The sequence below is a fragment of the Mustela nivalis genome (genome assembly GCF_964662115.1).
Source record: "Mustela nivalis genome assembly, chromosome: 14".
Taxonomy (NCBI): Eukaryota; Metazoa; Chordata; class Mammalia; order Carnivora; family Mustelidae; genus Mustela; species Mustela nivalis.
Window position 1 is genome coordinate 80713263 of NC_139033.1, and position 16666 is coordinate 80729928.

A 16666-nucleotide genomic window follows, 5' to 3' on the forward strand; every position below is an offset into this window, starting at 1 on the left:
CCTATCACACTGATGGCCCTGGAGCCTGGCCTGCTCCCCATCCCACTCCAGGCACCGGGAACCTCTCTCTAACCTCAGATAGGCCTAGGCTTGGCCTCTCCTCACTGGATCTGCTGCAGTGTCCCTCCCGAGGCGTTCTCCCACTTGCTCCCCCATCCTTTCCTCCTATCATGCACATACAGAACCACAGACACCAAGGGCCTGCGGCCCACCCATTCTCACGGGCCAGAGAGCCCCACAGCTAGAGCAGGCGCTGCAACCCGAAGCCCCTCTTGCCTTCCCACGCAAGAGGGTAAACAAGTGGATTCGGTCAGTCACCAGAGGTGGCAAATGTAGTTTCTGGCTCGGGGCTTTGGAATACACTGGAGAGAAATGCCAAGGCTGTCTCGAATCACAATCCATAAGGAGTCGTGGAGAGGTCATGGCAGTGACACACAGATCCTGAGCAAAAACAAGAGAGACCTCTTTTCCTCCTTCTTCCCGTGTTTATTTTACTGATAGAGACTGGCAGTAACTTCGGGAAACACCACATCCAGGGAGGCTGTGGCTAAATGTGGTTGTAAATACAGCCAGCAACAGACCCAGGAACTGTCAGACACCAGTCTCGTGTCCCCATGAGAGAAATCCTTCACTTCTCAGGTGAAAACGGAGTCATTTTGTTGGTATATAAGGGTTCACATGAGCACAGAAGGGCGCACATAAAACCGCAGTAGCCAAAGGGGTCGACCATGTCTGTGATCTAGTCCTTTTGACTCAGCCCAGAATTTGCCCCCCCCCCCTTGCCTCCTCACCATAAAGGAGCTGAACTTTGCGGCTGATACCTTATTAAGTTTTGTCAGTAGAGGGCGCCGAAGAGACACCCCGGAGGGAGAGGCTTCTTGGCCTGGCTACAAGGTGCTTCCTCAGGCTCCTTCTCCAGCTCCCCCAGGATGATTCCCAATACACATGGGGCTTCCCCCAAGCACCCAGTGGCCAGCACCTTTGCCCAGTATCCTCCCACGACAGTTGCCAGCACACTGGAGAGTAGACTCCTAGCAAGTTCTGCTGCTATGGCGCCCCAGCGATTTCTTTCCTAGTCAATGCACCACAGCTGAGCCTCTCCAGCAAAGTCTGGCTCTCAGCCTGAGGGTGGAAGATGGGGCTCTGCCCAGGGCATTCCAATCCTAGTATGGTTAATAATTCTGGATGTTACGCTTCCCCAGCTCAAATAAATCATTGCACCTGGATTCTGCCCACTGGCTGCACCCTGACTCAAAGAGCTCATTCTGCTGGGAGTCGTTCAGGGTCAGCTCCAGGATCCTGGCCTGGCCCTGCTGGCCACTCTTCTGAATGATGGGAACACTGGGGACTCTTCAGTCCCCAGCCCCTGGCCTGGAATGACTTTCATTCAGCACGAAATTAGGCAACATGGTGTCTGTGCAATTTTGCACAGTGACTCAAATCTAAGAAGCTAGTCAAGATGATTTAAATCATTTCTGGTATAAATTTTAAATGTATTTGTTTTTTAATTTTATTTACTTATTTGTCAGAGAGACAGCGAGCACAAGCAGGGGGAGAGGCAGGCAGAGGGAGAAGCAGGCTCCCCACCAAGCAAGGAGCCCCATGTAGGACTTGATCCCAGGACCCTGGGATCATGACCCAAGCGGAAGGCAGACACCCAACCGACTGAGCCACCCAGGCATCCCTTGGTATAGATTTTAAAATGATGAAAACTTTCCAAGCAATTGCACTAGTGATCAGTTTAAAATATCATTTCGGGGGCACCTGGGTGGCTGGGATCGAGCCCTGCATCGGGCTCCCTGCTCAGTGGGGAACCTGCTGCTGCCTGCCGCTTCCCCTACTTGTGCACTCACTCTCTCACTCTCTCTCGCTCTCAGTCTCTGTCAAATAAATAAATAAATAAATAAAATGCTTATTTGGTTTTTTAAATGTCATTTTTGGTTTTGGGTTACCTCTCAGTCTCATACTCATAGATGAATTCCCACTAGGTTGCCCCAAGGAACACAGGGACACATCCAGAGCCCAGGGTCATGGGGAGCGGGGGGGTTGCATTGGATCATGTCTTACCCCTTTCTGGCTTCAGTTTCCCACCCACCTCCTCTGCTGGTCTCCCAGCTTCCCCACCCCTACCCTCATTCCCCAGTATAGGACCCACAGACCCTCTGTTGCCACCACCACCCAGATTTTCCACTGGCAACACAGACCAGCCAATCCAAATGGGGCTTTTGCTCATCAAACCAGTTCTGCCACCCCTGGTGCCCCTGTCGAGACCATAGGAGTGCACCCCTGGCTGTGGCTCCTCTGTGCTGCCCACACAGCGACCTTAAGCAACCAAGTCTCTTTATGTCAGTTCAGCGTTCCTGCCACCGAGCGGTACTCACTGCCACACCCCATACTGAGTAACCACCGTGGGACAGGGCAGGTCCAGCCTGTACAGCCTGTCCCCATCCCCACGTGGGCACTAGCAGGACAGTGGGGACCCTGAGGCCAAGCAGAGGCCCGCAGACACAGAGCAAGGGGGTTACCTGTATGCATTTTTAGAGACAGGGCGAGGATCGAACTTAAAGAAGATGATGCACATGGGTCCCTGAGAATGGTTCTGTTCACAAAGGATCACCAGTCTGCGGGAAAAGGAAAAAAAAATGCATTGAATAAATAGCAGACAACACAACACTGCCTTCCTGCACTTGCAGTGCTCCCTAGCCCAGAACGACCTGCCTCCGGGATGCCCCTCACCCTTACGGGGCATGGCAGAATATGCCAGACACCATGATGCTCATCAGCACCAGCCAACCAGCTCCCTAAGTGTGCACACACATCAGCATGGGCCAGACTGTCCTGCGCTGCCTGCAAGGCTCACTGGTCCTGGCCACACCACGTGAAGGCTGGCCACAGGAGCAAGAATGAGACCCACAGGCACAGCTGGGGCATCCGGTGGGCACCCTTCCCCACCACACCTGGGTGGCCCTGTGGTTTGTTCCATCCCCTCCACCTAACCCTAACTATCCCATCCCCTGGCAATGGCACCTATTCCAGGCCCCAGCCCCCAAGGAAGGGCTGCATCCCATCTGACCAGCCTGGGGACGCCAGCCCACGCCATCCACCCACGACAGCACAGATGCAGCCTGGGGACCCATGTAAGCAGGTGAGCCCAAGGGGCAAAACACAGGTGCTGGTGAAGTGGACAGGCAGCCAGGTCCCAAGGAGCGAGGACAAAGTGCCTACCCTTGTACACGCAGGCCCTGGGCCTGGCGGCCTCTAGGCCCACCAAATATTTACCCCAACCGAGCTGAGGATGGAGATGAGCTCCTGAGGCCATTGACCCTGGACAAAGTGGCTGGGAGGGGCTCTGGTCCTGTATGTGTGCCTAAGCCGGGGCACGGTGGTAGGGCGGAGCCAGAGGCCAGGGCCAGGGAATGGATGACACAGAGGCTGCGGAGGTATTGAAGGGAGCCAAAAAAGATACCCCAAGAAGAGCCTCATGAGCAAGGGAGGTGAGGGAGTGTTCAGCAGATGTGCGTGCATGTGAGGCATTGAGGTCTGCACGCATGTGCGAGTGTACAGCCACGGTGGGTATCTGCGTGTGTGTGCTCCCGCCTATGCCTACATGCGGGCACGTGACTGTGTATGTGTGTGCATGTGCCTGAAGGAGGCCGGTGAGCTCCCAGTGAGCTAGCCTGGGGCCCCTGGGTCTGGGGAGGGTCCGTGTGGTACCCTGCCTATCCCACACCCCAAAAGAGTAAGCACATAGTGCCTAGTAGAGCAGGGTTTGGGGTCTGCATCTGTAAAGAGGGTCTGTGAATTGGGTCCCAGCTGGGAGAAGGTGGGATGTGATGCCCAGACCCTGCCCATCCTTGCTCCAGGTCTCAACATAAACCACAAAAACTGTGCCATTCCTAAAGCCATGGCAGGGTTGGGGGGGGCCGAGGGGGTACCAGCCTGTTGTGAGGGCTGCTGGCACAGTGATCCCTGCAGGTATGGGAGGAGGAGTGGGCAAGAGGGGCTCTAATTCAGTGCCCCAAGACAGTGTCCTTACCACCCACACACATACAGTCCTGAGAGAGGCGGACCCCGGCCATGGAATGGGGCAGGGGAACAGAAGAGAGGTGAGGGCCCCCCTCTAGACCCGCACAACTGCTCCCAGTTCTTAGGTCTCTGAAGTGAAACATGTTCTGTTTGGGGACTCACAGAAGGAGGACATTCCCACCATGCCAACACTGCCCTCTAAGCTGTACCAGCACCCAAGTGTGGGCGGGTGGGTGGACAGGTGGTAGGGGATCTGGCCACAGAGTATGGAAAAGCCAAGGAGGGGCTGAAGACCGAGGCTGGCACTGTGGACACGACCACAGCTCGGGGCCACATGGAGGTCTTCCTGTGGCTGACACCACGCTGTCCCTGCCTCGCCACTCCTTTCTGCTCACTGATCTGGCTGGCCTGGGAAGTAGAGGGAGGGGGTCAGGGAGAAGGGATCTGCGCCACTACTGTCACCACTGGCTCCCACAGGCCCTAGAGGGATCCCCATGACTCAGTCCCATGTCCCCTCTGCCCTAGCCCCTGCAGGCACGAGCACAGTGATACCATCCCTGTCCTTGGTAGAACCCTCGGTTGTGCAGGTGACATCACCATGGTGACCAGTGCCACTGAAGAAATGCAGGGTGCCAGGAGATGGAGCTGAAAGCAGTGCCTGATGCAGAAGAGGTCCCCGAGGTGACAGCAGCACGCTGGGTTCCCCCCCTTGGCTGCCGGGGTAGTGCCCACGAGGGCCAGCATCCTAGGCTTACCTGATGATATCAAGACTGGTGGGCAGGCTGCTGGAACTGACCCTTCTAGTAAAAACAACTCAAAATGCTTGAAAGAATATAAAAAGATCTTAAAAGCACCCAAGAACTAACAAGGTCATGCAGGATTTGGCCAGTATCTCAGAGAACGTGGAAACCCAGAGAAAAAAGAGAGCAGAGTACACTGGCTATTCCCTGGGGCACTGGCCTATGTGGGCAAACTGGGCTCTGGTGGCCGTGAAGGTGAGGGAGACTGAAGATAAGGCCCAGGGCTGCCCCAAGATGGGACTGTAGTAGGAAACCCTCCCCTGAGTGGAGCTGGGACCCTGAAAGGCACCACTCCTAGGGTGAGGGTGGGCTCTATCCTCAGCCACCCCCAGGTGCCACAGGGACAGCACACAAAGTGGGGAAGAAGCGCTGAGAAGTCACAAGAGCACAGCTGGAGCCACACTGGGGTTCCAGGGATCCTCATGCCAAGACTCGAATTGACAGTGCTCCTCAACACCTGGAGAACGGAAGTTCTCATCTTCATGCTAGACCTCTGAGAAATCCCACCAATCATTTCCAGGACAAAGAGCAGGACAATCAGAAAGAATGCCACATAACGAAACCCAGCGCCATAAGCAAGGAGCAGCGGAAAGTGATCCCCAACACATCTCACAAAACCACCAGGCTCTGACTGCAGAAAAATGAAGCTGGAGAACATCTGCAGGAAAAGGATCCAAGAAAGAAGAAACCAGGAGGTCCGCAAAGCACCAGAAAGGACTTTTAGTACTAGAAGCTCTGGGAACCACAGATTAAAACTCAGCAGTGGATTTACGATGAGCAGATTAGACAATTAGACAGATGACACCAGTCAAATTGTCCAGAACGTGGTCCAGGGAGGTAGAAAGCACATGGGGCCTCCTGGAGTCCTAAGTGCCCCAACCCACCAGGGGCAGCAGGTGGTCACCTGCCACTTGGCCATTGTCCACCACAGAAGACACGGGCCTTCTCACTCCCAGGGAGCTGGTTTCTCCCACAAAGGAGAACACTACAGGAGAGGTTAACTGCCACTGCCTATGGCAACCAGGCCAACCAGGGTCAGTGGGAGGAGCCCTGCCAAGCCACCACTTCTGAAATCTGAGAGCCCCACCAGGACAGAGGATGGTTCTGAGGCTTACTCCACCAGGGACATGCTGTCCCACCAGGAACATGCAGCTCTGGGTTATCAGAAGAGGCCATGATGTAGGCCTTGGCCTGCTGTGCACCTCTCTGGGCTGTGTGCCTAGCTGCTGGACAAGGCCATCCACTGGGAGCAGCTCTGGCTACTGATGCTCACAAGCCAGAGGTAGAGCCCTCCAACTTGGCTGTAGGACTTCACCATCCTAGCCAGCCCATGTGGCTGGCAGCCCAGCCCTCCAGACAGTGGCAGCAGGGAGGGCTCTGTGGTTGGAGGGAAGGCCACTGATGGATCTCCAAGCAGCCTGGCGCCAGACGTGTGGGCACAAAGCCCAGGGCTGCGGCCTCGATGAAGACGTGGTCATTGGGAGGGAAGGACCAGAGGAAAGCCAGCCCCTGGGGAGGGGACCATCAGGAACTGCCTTTCTCTCCAATCCCTCACCCCCCCACTCAAGCCAGGCCCGCTGCTCACTGCCCCACCCCTTCTCAGCTCCATGTCCCATCACCCCCTGCAACCTCCTTCACCTAGGCAGGTCTCATGGGTGCAGAGCCCTTCTCCCAGCATGCCCCCACCCAGGCCCTGGTGAAATCCTGACATCCTACTTGTTGGGCCACCTTCTCCCTCCTGCTGACTTGCAGGGCTCCCTGAGTGAGCTCTGGATACAGCCACTGTGGTCCCAGGCACTGTCCCACAGGCTAGGCACAGGGCAGGCAAGAGGCTGGAACCACTAACAGGGGCAAACAGCGTTCTGCTCTTGCCATCGCACGCCTGCCTGCCTGGCCACTCGGGGCACTAAGACAACACTGTTCTCCACTACCCATGGTTCCGAGGCCGGCACAGTGGGAAAAAGATGGGGACAGGCCTCTGTAGGCCCCACCATGCCAGCTGGGGCAGGGGTTCATCCATATTTGGTGGTTTCTTTCCTCGTCATGGGGAACTCACCTTGGAAGGACACCGGAGCTGGTAAAATGTGTAAAGGAGGGTGGAGTCCCAGGCAATAGTGTGCCTGGCTTTCTCAGTGACATCCCCGCCCCTCTGGTCCCCACCTCCACCAGGCATGTAAGCCTGGGCCCTCGTGGAATGTCTGCATCCCCGTGGCAGCCTCCAGGCCAGGGGCAGCCCAAAGTTAGAGGAAGAGACGGGCAGGAAGGTCCTGGGGAGGTCTGATCAAGAACCTCACCCATGGACCTTGGCAACCTCGGGGGGGGGGGGCACCTTGAGGCAGCAAAGCTTGGCAGCATCCAAGCAGTGAAGGAAGCCGCACCCAACCCTGCCTGTTGCGCCCAGGATGCTGTGGGCCCCAGGAGGTGAAGGAGGCAACAACGGTGGTATGCACACCCACCCCCTGGTTTGCAGATGGCAGCTGAATGTCATACACCCATCCTTTTCACATGGGAAGGGTTCCCCTTCCCCTCATTTGGCCTCACAGCAACCAGGAGAGCAGTACAGGTAACCCCATGCATGCAAAGGAGTACCCCCATCAAAAAGGGGTAGGTGCCACAGAATCTGTTCCTCTGGGAGGGTGACACACAGACCCAGAGAAGGCCGGGCCCCCGGTGTCACAGAGCAGAGGACAGGACAGCCAGGGAAAACTTTCCCATGCCAGGTGCTTCACAGGGGTGATTCCCCTCTCCCCAAGAGCTCTGGCAGTGTGCCTAAGGTCACACAGGAGGCCTGTGGAGGCGTCTGCCGGCGGCGCTCAGAGCAAAGGGGCAGGCACACGTGGGCTGTTGGCCTCCCAACCCTGCGTCTGCTCCCAGGCAGCCTCCCAGAAGGCCAGGACACCCCCAGCACCACACCTCAACACCACTCTGGCCCACCCACAAACCACCCCACCCAGTGCCTTCATGGAATCGCTAAGAAGCCAACATGCCCGCTGCAGTGTTCTCTTAGTGGTCAACCCTTGGAAAGCTGGTGATAGGTGACAAAAAGTCCCCACGTCCCCACATGGTCCCACTAGGGGCGCTGTCTCACAAAAGCCACAAACTCAAGGGTGCAGCCAGGCCTCGGAGCTGCCCACAGGGATGGAAGAGCCCAGACAGCAGCCCAGACCCATGTGAGCAATGGGGCTGGAAAATGGAGCCTATGAGGTGGCCAACCATCCTGACGGGGGCCCCAGAACCCCCGCAGGGCACAGAGGCTGAGGGTGCGGGGTCGCCTATCATTTCAGGCTGTGTGTACCCGAAGATATGCTTCCTGGACTATTCCACAGAGAAAACAGGAGGGCTGGGCCCCACCGGTGAGGAGGCGGCCTCAGCAATCACTCGCTCAAGAGCATCAGCCCCATGGCTTCCCATTGACACCACTTTCCAGAACTCACAGAGACTCTCATAGCTGCAAGCAGCTACCAGGCAATCTTCGTCACAAGCAAGATTTCACCTGAGAAGCCGACCTCTGTGACCCAGTGATGACTCTGTTGTAAAAAACTACCCAGGCCTTTCCTGGAACTGAATAGGGCCCGCGTGTGGGGAACAGAAAGGCCACAGCTCTAAAGTAAGTTCTCTCTCATGGCATCTGACAAACGCCCCCAACCCAGGGACTGGGACTCAAGCTGAGCAGGTACATGAGGCCACACATACACGGACGAGAGCAGCACCCCCACACTACACCTCACACCTGCCCACAGCCTGGGACGCCAGCTGTGTCTTTGGCCTGCCTAGAAACACGCCGTGGAAAGGAAGCTCTGCGTCCCCCGGGGTGGCCTCCCCCAGCCCAAGTGTGCGCCTCTCCCAGGTGCCCCCCACCAGGAGCCCAGGGCCCACACTCCCTGTACACACCTACAGTCCCTGGGCATACCTGAGCTCCGGCAGGAAGGACCTACAAGGTGTGAGGCCAAAGCAGAAAGTTCACTTCAAACCAAAGCCATGGGCTGCCCCTTTCTTCTCTCTGAGAAAGCCAGAGGAAGTCCTCCCAGCTCCCCGCTCCTGCCTTCCCCTACTCTGAGCACTTGGTACGCAAAACTCGAAGAATGGGTCCTGAGTCTCCTATCAGTTCTTCTTAGCACTGGAAGCTTTCACGCACTCCCAGCCCATCTGCTGATAAGGCTTTTGAGAGTTCTTAGCATGCTCCACACTGCCTGCTACTCTTCCCCCTCCCCCACTGCTGCCTCTGAAAACTGCCCACTCCAGCTGGGGCCTTCCTCTTCCTCCCCTGCCTTCCAGAAGAACCAACAGAGCTGTCCTACCAGCCAAGGGCAGCCAGGTACATGCCGACATACAGCATAACCAGGCTTTTCATCTGACTCAAGCCCCAAGCCTCACTCCACACGGGGTCTAACAAGAGCACTACAAGGAAACGACTTGAGCTGGTGGGCAGACAGCCCGGCCAAACGTGGGTCAGGGCCACACGCCAAGACACACAGTGACAGCTGCTGTGGCTCAGGTGAGGGCCTTGTGGGGACAAGGCTTGGCACCTGGATGGACCGATGGTGAGGATCTCCTTCCCTGGCCCAGGAAGGCACATCCACAACCCCACAGAAGCTCATAAGGAGAGAAGGCAAGTGGGGCCCAAGGGCCACAAGGACCACACCTTGCTGTTGCCGCTAGCCCAGATGAGGAAGGGTATGGCCAGGGGATGAGGAGACCTCAGCACTGCTGGGGGTGCTCACTGATCCCTGTGTCCCTCTTGTGCACTCCAGATGCCACCCAGATGCTCGCCCACCCAGCCTGGGGGTTCACAGTCATCACACACCAACTGTGCCCGCCACCCACCCCACACCAACCAGCACCATCTCCTCCAGCATTTGCAACAAGGCTGGCCCCCTTCCCTTCCTCCCAGCACACCCATCCTCCCACACCTGCGACCCACGCGTCCATCCCCAGCCCAAGGCTCCACACCGCCTGTGGCCACAAATAGCAGCTCCCGTGGGCCAGTGGAGTCTGTGGTTGTGGTTCCCACCATCAGGTTATCCAGGAGCACATATTCTCATCTGGAAAGTTTCCAAGTATACTCACTCTGCAAAAGCCCTGTATCTTGTCGGCAGTACGCCTCCAGATATTTCTCAGTGAAGTATGGGTGTATGCCATGGGGTTACACACACACAGGATCCCGCTGCCCTGTCCTCCTGCTGACTGGCTGTGCAGAGCTGTCCTCACCAAGGGGCAGCTGTCCCCCAAGCCTGCTAGCCGCTGCTTGGCTTCCCCGGAGGACATACCCCTTCACTTGGCCACTTGGCTCTGCTGGATGTTTCAGTCCCATCACGTTTCTAGCCCCTGCAGAGTGCCACAGAGGAGCCCCATGCCCAGGCCCTGCAAATGGGCTGCAGACCTTCCTAGGGCAGAGACGGAGGAGGCGGAATGGCTGGGTGGAGGAAGATGCTCTCAGGTGAGCAGACCTGGCCCAGCTCCCCCCAGATATCCAGTGCAGGTACCACCGGCTGGGTAGAGGTGGATCCCGCCAGCACCACAGCCTGCCGCTGCTGCCTTCCTCGGGGTGGCAGGAAACTCTCACCACAGTTATACTGGCAACTCCCAGGGCCACGCACCTTACAGCCACCTCCCTGCCCGCATCCACGAATCACCAATTTGGGTATTAAACCCTGGACTTCTGCCGCACTGATCTGCAGGGCGGTGCACGTGGTATGGGCAGGCTCACCGCCTATCTGTTCCACCGGTAGCCAATATTTCCTCCCCGTCCTGCCCCTGTCCTGCAGCCTTGCCCGTGCCACTGCCCATTGGAAAGAGTCTGTTTCTTTACCACACGTTTTCCCCATCACTACCGCAGAGCAGCCGCCTTCCCTGTCCCAAAGCAAAAGGTCCTTTCCCTTGCCTTCTTCATATGGTTGTATCTTGACTTAGTTCTCAGGTGAGCCTGTGTCCTGCTCCAGCGGGCAGTGTAAGGTATGGACCCCCCCCTTGCTTCTCAGGTGCCAGGCGTCAGGTCTGTCCCACCTCAGCCATACCCGACATGCAGTCACTGGGCTCCACAGGGTCCAGCATGTGAGGCAGGCCTCTTAGCTTCAGCACACACTCTGGCCAAGTCTCCCTCTTGGCTATTCAAAGAATCTTCAAAGAGCCTAATGAATGGTGCTGGGCCATGCCCCACCCCCGCTCATGATTACGGCCCCCCCCCCCCACACACACACTGGGCAGGAAGCACAGCAAGCTGGTAAGTCCTGAATGAGCCCTGGAGCCCTGGATCCCTGGATCCTTGGCTCCCTGGCTCCCCAGCAGCCCCATGGCAGCACAGAGAGCACACCGCCTTGGCACGGGTACCAAAGCCAGAAATAAGCCAGCCTCATCCCTAAGGACACAAGTCAGGGAAGGGCCATCTGGTCTGGGGAAAAAAGGGGACAGCTGGGTGCTCGCATACCTTTTTAATATGGATGCTAGTGGTGTGGCTGGTGGGCTCCCTGTATAAGCCATGGGGCTGGAAGTTTAAAACACGTGCACTCTCACTGCAGGTGTGTTTTATGTGTCCTCTCATGGGAAGGCTGGCATAACGAGGAAAGCAAGGCCAAGATAGAGCCTGTCCGTGGGAGACCCGGCCAAGAGCAAACGCAGCACTGGTGCAAAACCTTCAAAGCAGAACCCAGCGCAGCAGGGCTGCTGTAGAATTCTGCACAATGACACCAGCCCCTGAGCAGAGAGCAAAACCACACCTGACAACAGGGGTGTCAAGGGAGGTGAGGGGACCTGCCACCTTGGTGGGAGCACTTTCCTTTATCAGCTGGAAAGGCCCACGGGCCTCTGGATGGAGGAGAGACGGCCAAATCAGAATGCAGCCAAGAATGATGGGGATGCGCATGAATGAGTGGGGAGCTCTTGTGGCCTCCAAGGGCCTAGACTCCCAGAAAGGGAGGCTCCCCGTTCATATCACGTTCATCTCCCACTGGCTGGCTGCACACGTGAAGGCAGAATCTGCAGCTCCATTTCACTCGGGATGTATGTTCAAGGTTAGCCAGCCTGTCTATCTGGTCTTTAGGGGCCACGTAGAGGACAGGGCCTTTGGGCTTCATGTACCTGGGCTAAGGAGCCAGACAGCCCGGCCTCCCCCAGTGCAGACCAGGCTATCACTGTGGCAGTCCCCCGGGGTGGAGCTGGAAAGCGGGTACTGCTCTTTTCGCGTGACGCATCATGTCCTCCCGGCGGCTGCCAGCCGAGGACGTAAACACACATGGGAACACAGTGTCGCTGTGCTGTTTGGGAGCCTTGGTTGAGAAAGCCCTGACGTCTGTAAATATTCTGAGCAGCCGGCCCACTGCAACACCCCACCCTCCTCCCAGCTCGGCAACCGAGGATTCTACAGTCTGTGTTTTGTCATTTTGACTAAGTGGCGTTTTACCGCGACCAATTTTCCACAGGGTTACTCCCTTCTGAGATCTCCACAATATTTGGGGAGCACTAACTCAGCTCCACGCCAAGTGTCACTGTCCCTGCTGTTCAAAGGAGCAATACAAATGAGAGGAAGAAGGAGCATTAGAGAAAGCTCTGGACACAGGGCAGCCCCTCTACCTTAGCCCCTTCTGACTTCCCCACAAGCCAGGGGCCAGCCCGGCCTCACAGTGACCTCTGCTGTCTCCATGCTTAATAAAGGACAACAGAGTATTCCCACCAAGATGTATTTCAAGTGACAGGAGCCACCGAGAGATGGTGGATGCCTTTTTTTTAACTTTAAAGTGCACACATGTCATTTTTGCAAATCTAAAAAAGAAAGTTAAGAAAGAAAAAAAAAGTTGCAATGAAAATCAAAATACAGCTTGGTGACATGGGGTGACCTTGTTTTCACGGAGCCCATCACCCCACCTCACGGTCTGGACCAACAAATGCCAGATTCCACGGTGATGCCCTCACACGCTGACATGTCGCCAAAGGATGGACCCAGTTCCTGCACATCTGGAGCGTCAATGACAAGTGCGGCACCACTTCTAAAAGCCCTTCCGGCTTCCTTGCCGTAGGCCTTTGATCTCCAGACATGCTCTGGAGGCCCCTCATTTCTCCACATAAGTCCTTAGAAGGAACAGGCACACTTCCTCTGTGGGAAGGCACCACACCGCCTCCCCCTCTGATGCAGAAGCCAGGCATGCGAAAGAGACCCCAAGATACCACACACAGTTACACCCATGGTGAAAAGTGATCAAAAAGCCCACAAAATGAGGTCACAAAAAAAGCATGAGGCAATAACAATAATTCAGGGGCTGGGTAGGCAGGGCAGAACTGACAGCCTGTTTCCTTCATTCAGGGAAAGCTGTTGTCACCACCACACATCAGAGCAGGCAGTCTGAGTGGACTGCAGTCTCTGGACATGCCAGTAACATGAAGGCATAGGACTGGGGCTGATAGTCAAAAACCAGATAAGGTGGGAGCACCAGGGCAGCCTAGCTACCACATGGGAGCACTAGGATCCTGGAGAGGAGAGCACAGAGCTGTGTCCTCCTGCCTCCACCTCACCAGACAGGTCACCAAAGCAGGCAGGATCCTGAGACAGTGGCCCAGGTGGAGCGGAGGCACTGGGACCTGGCCCTGGCTCTGAGTGACCTTGGGAACACCCCTCGCCCGTCAGTCCAAGTTTTCTTCACCGTGGACAGCAGCCAACCAATGAATATTTACCCAAAAAGGTTGCTCAGGGGATTAATAAGCAAGTCCGAGAAAGCATTTCCAAAGTGCTACCAGCTGTAGGCGCCCCTTATAGCTGCCATCAAATCCCATCTGCCTTGCTGAAGAAAGCTCTGAGTCCAGAAAGCAGCAGCAAAATAGCAGGCAGCAGGTGGGGGGAGCAGGTCGCCAGGCCAGGCTAGCATGTGATATCCCTGCTGGAGGAAAAGGCCTGAAGCTCAGGGACTGGTCCAAGGGCAAAAGGCTCACTCTACAGCTGTGGCCCAGGGGGAGCCCATGAAGCACTTGACGTGCTGGGGCAGGGGAAGGGGTCTTAAAGCCCAACACCAGGGCCAGCCCTTGCCCTGGGTGCAGTCCTGCCCAATCCCTACCCCTGAAGCCCCAGGGGTGGGGGGGATGGTCTGACTGACTGAGCCACCCCAGAAAAGGCATGTCCAAGAGCAGGCATGACCCAGCACTTGCTGCCTACTCAAACATCAGCTGTCACCCAGCTGCCCCGCAACAGGCCACAGGGAGGTGGCACCGTGACTCAGGGCTTCAGAACTGAGGCCCTAGCCCACCCACCCTGCAGCGACCACGCAGCTCCCAGCCCCGCCAGTCTTTGCTTTCCCGCAGTGAGACCGACCGGCCTGCCAACGGACCGTGCCTCCCATTCTGGCGGGGATTACTGGAAACGCCTTCCAGTAACGCATGGGGCTCTTCGTCCGGGTCAGTTTGGTCTCTCCGGACCCAGCCGCAGGACTTCCATTCCACGCATTGGGAAAGGGAAACAGGCAGGGTGGGGAGGTGCATCCCTGCCCCTCCCCTCCCTACTCGCGCCCCCAGAGCCCCACGCCCGGGATCCCTCGCCGGCCCTTCGCCGAGAGAAGTCCGCCGGCCCGGGCCGCCAGCCGCACACTCACCGCCTCCGCCGCCGCTGACTTCCGGGTGCCGCGCCCGCGCGCCACCGCCGCCGCCCAGGCCCCGCCCCCACGCCCTCCGAGCGCTCGCCATTGGGCTGCGGCGCCAGGGGCGGGGAGGCACGCCGCGACCGCGAGCACCGTTGGCTGAGCGTGCTGTCGCTCGGGGGCTACAGCCCTCCCGGCGCCCCGCCCCCAGAGCTGCGCCAAGCTTCGGGTCTGCGCGGGCGTCTGGGGGTCTCGTGACCCCCGCCGCTTTCCCAGGCTTCCCGGCTCCCCACGCCAGAGGACGCCCATGGGAAGTCGCTGCAGCTTGCGGCCGCCCCAAGGGCATGCTTTCGTGGACCCATTAGGGCTGCGGTCTGAACTCCAGGGGCCATAGGTCACCAAACCACCTGGCGGCCTTCTCCGGGAATGATAGAGGGATGCCCACTTCCGGACCCGCCCCTCAGGCTGGCTCCTGTTCCACACCTACGACTGGCTCCAGACCTGATCATCCCACCCTTTTCCTTATGGCTCTTAGTTCAGCCTCTACGCTCTGGCTTTTGCACCACCCCCCATTACCCCGTACCACCACCCCCACCCCCCACCGCAGTCCTGCCATACTATGGACAGACCCTGGACTGGGCTCCGGATCCACCCAGGCACTGTGGCCTTGAGCCTACTTTGAGGCGGTCCTATAGGTCCAAGCCCTAGGCTGAAGAGTGGGTCCACCCTCAGCTGTAATATGTGAGCAAGTGAGCAAGAAGGCGGGAAGGGGCACTGACTGCCCCTTTTAAAAGGACAGAGGCGGGTGTCTGGGTGCCTGGGTGGCTCAGTGGATTGGGCCTCTGCCTTCCGCTCCGGTCATGATCTCAGGGTTTGGGGATCGAGTCCCGCATCGGGCTCTTTGCTCATGGGAGAGCCTGCTTCCTTCTCTCTCTCTGCCTGCCTCTCTGACTACTTGTGATTTCTCTCTTTGTGTGTCAAATAAATAAACAAAATCTTTAAAAAACAAAAGGACAGAGGCAGTTGCTGGGTTCCCTGCCTTCAGTGATCTTAAGGCTGTGTATAGGGTCTAAGTGAACTATGACAAGGAAGACAGTTACATTAAGGATAATAATGTGCTAAGCACTCCAAACCCAGGGTCCCAGTTCACAGGTGTCATTCCCCCCATTTTACAGATGCAAACATTGAAGCTCAGAGCAGTTACACCACTTTTTAAAAAGATGACAAGTGGCAGTGGCTGGGTTAGATCCAGGTCTTTTGTGAAGACCTAAACTGTCCTGATCCCGACTCAGAGCACTGATGCCCCCTGGAAAATGAGTTTAGAGAGGGAAAAGACCTGATGGGTAATCAGCAAAGGCAGGAGTGGATCCCAAACCTTCATGACACACCCAAATGCCTATTCCACCCATCTCTCTCGCCATGTTTTCTGTGCTCCTCCTGGAACCCAACAGGAGCCCTTTACAGACATGGAAACTGGGGACTCCAGATGTCCAAGGACTCATGGGCAGCAAGTGACAGACTCAGCTTGATGCATGGTCCTTCCTCTCACCATCTGGCAGAGAATCCTCCTGGGTTGGTACCAGTGATTTCCCTCTGGACAGCCAGTCCTTTCAGCCCACCTAAGAGGTGATAGTGTTAAGTAAGACTTGGGGCTTAGGCGCATGTGACCATGCTGTGGGGTACAAGACAGCAGTTACAGAGTGGTCTGCCCCAAACCACTGGGCCATATGCCTCAGGGGAATGGGACACAGAATGGTGCTTTCCTGTTGCTAACAAAGAGGAATGCAGTCATACATGGGTTGGACAGAGGTTCAAGTCCTGGTCTGCCACAGAAGTATATGCCCCTGGGCCAGCTCCACTTCTAGCTACACTCTCCCCAACTGGATGGATACATGTCAGGTACTCCGATATATTGTTTTTGTCTCCGCTGATTACAGTTGACAACATTTAGTGCTAGGAAGCAGATAAGATCAGATAAGATGGGTTGGGGTGGTAAGCTGAACTCTGGGGTCTCGGGGTTAGAAAGAGTTCATACATCTTCGGTTGGGGAGCTCACTGCCTTATTTGGTCACCTTTTCAGCCTCTGAGCCTTTACCACTGTTAAGAAGTTCTTCCTGACCTCCAGCTGAAACCTTTTTGTCCCAATAGCTTTGCTCCCATGTGGAGCTGTCCAGCAGCGGGGTGTAGAGGGTGGGAGAGAGGTAGGAGACTAGGTTACTGGTCCCTGTGCCAATGGTCACATGGTAGGGGCTCTCCACCCTGCTTTTTGACTGTTATTGACCCCTA

At 56.8% G+C, this 16666-nt stretch overlaps 1 protein-coding gene across 3 annotated transcripts in view; it reads right to left on the reverse strand.

Moving 5' to 3' along the window:
- TANGO2 (transport and golgi organization 2 homolog) overlaps positions 1-14458 on the reverse strand; it is a 40617-nt gene extending 26159 nt beyond the window's left edge. The window contains exons 1-2 of one of the 3 annotated variants that reach the window (XM_082697568.1): positions 14396-14458; positions 2526-2621 (exon numbers count right to left, since the gene is read on the reverse strand). In XM_082697568.1, coding sequence (XP_082553694.1) covers positions 2526-2581 — 56 coding nt within the window. In that variant the 5' untranslated portion in view covers positions 2582-2621; positions 14396-14458. Of the gene's footprint in view, positions 1-2525; positions 2622-14118 lie in introns of all 3 variants that reach the window. The other 2 variants (XM_082697569.1, XM_082697567.1) reach the window with 2 other exon arrangements.
- Between the last annotated feature and the right edge of the window lie 2208 nt (positions 14459-16666).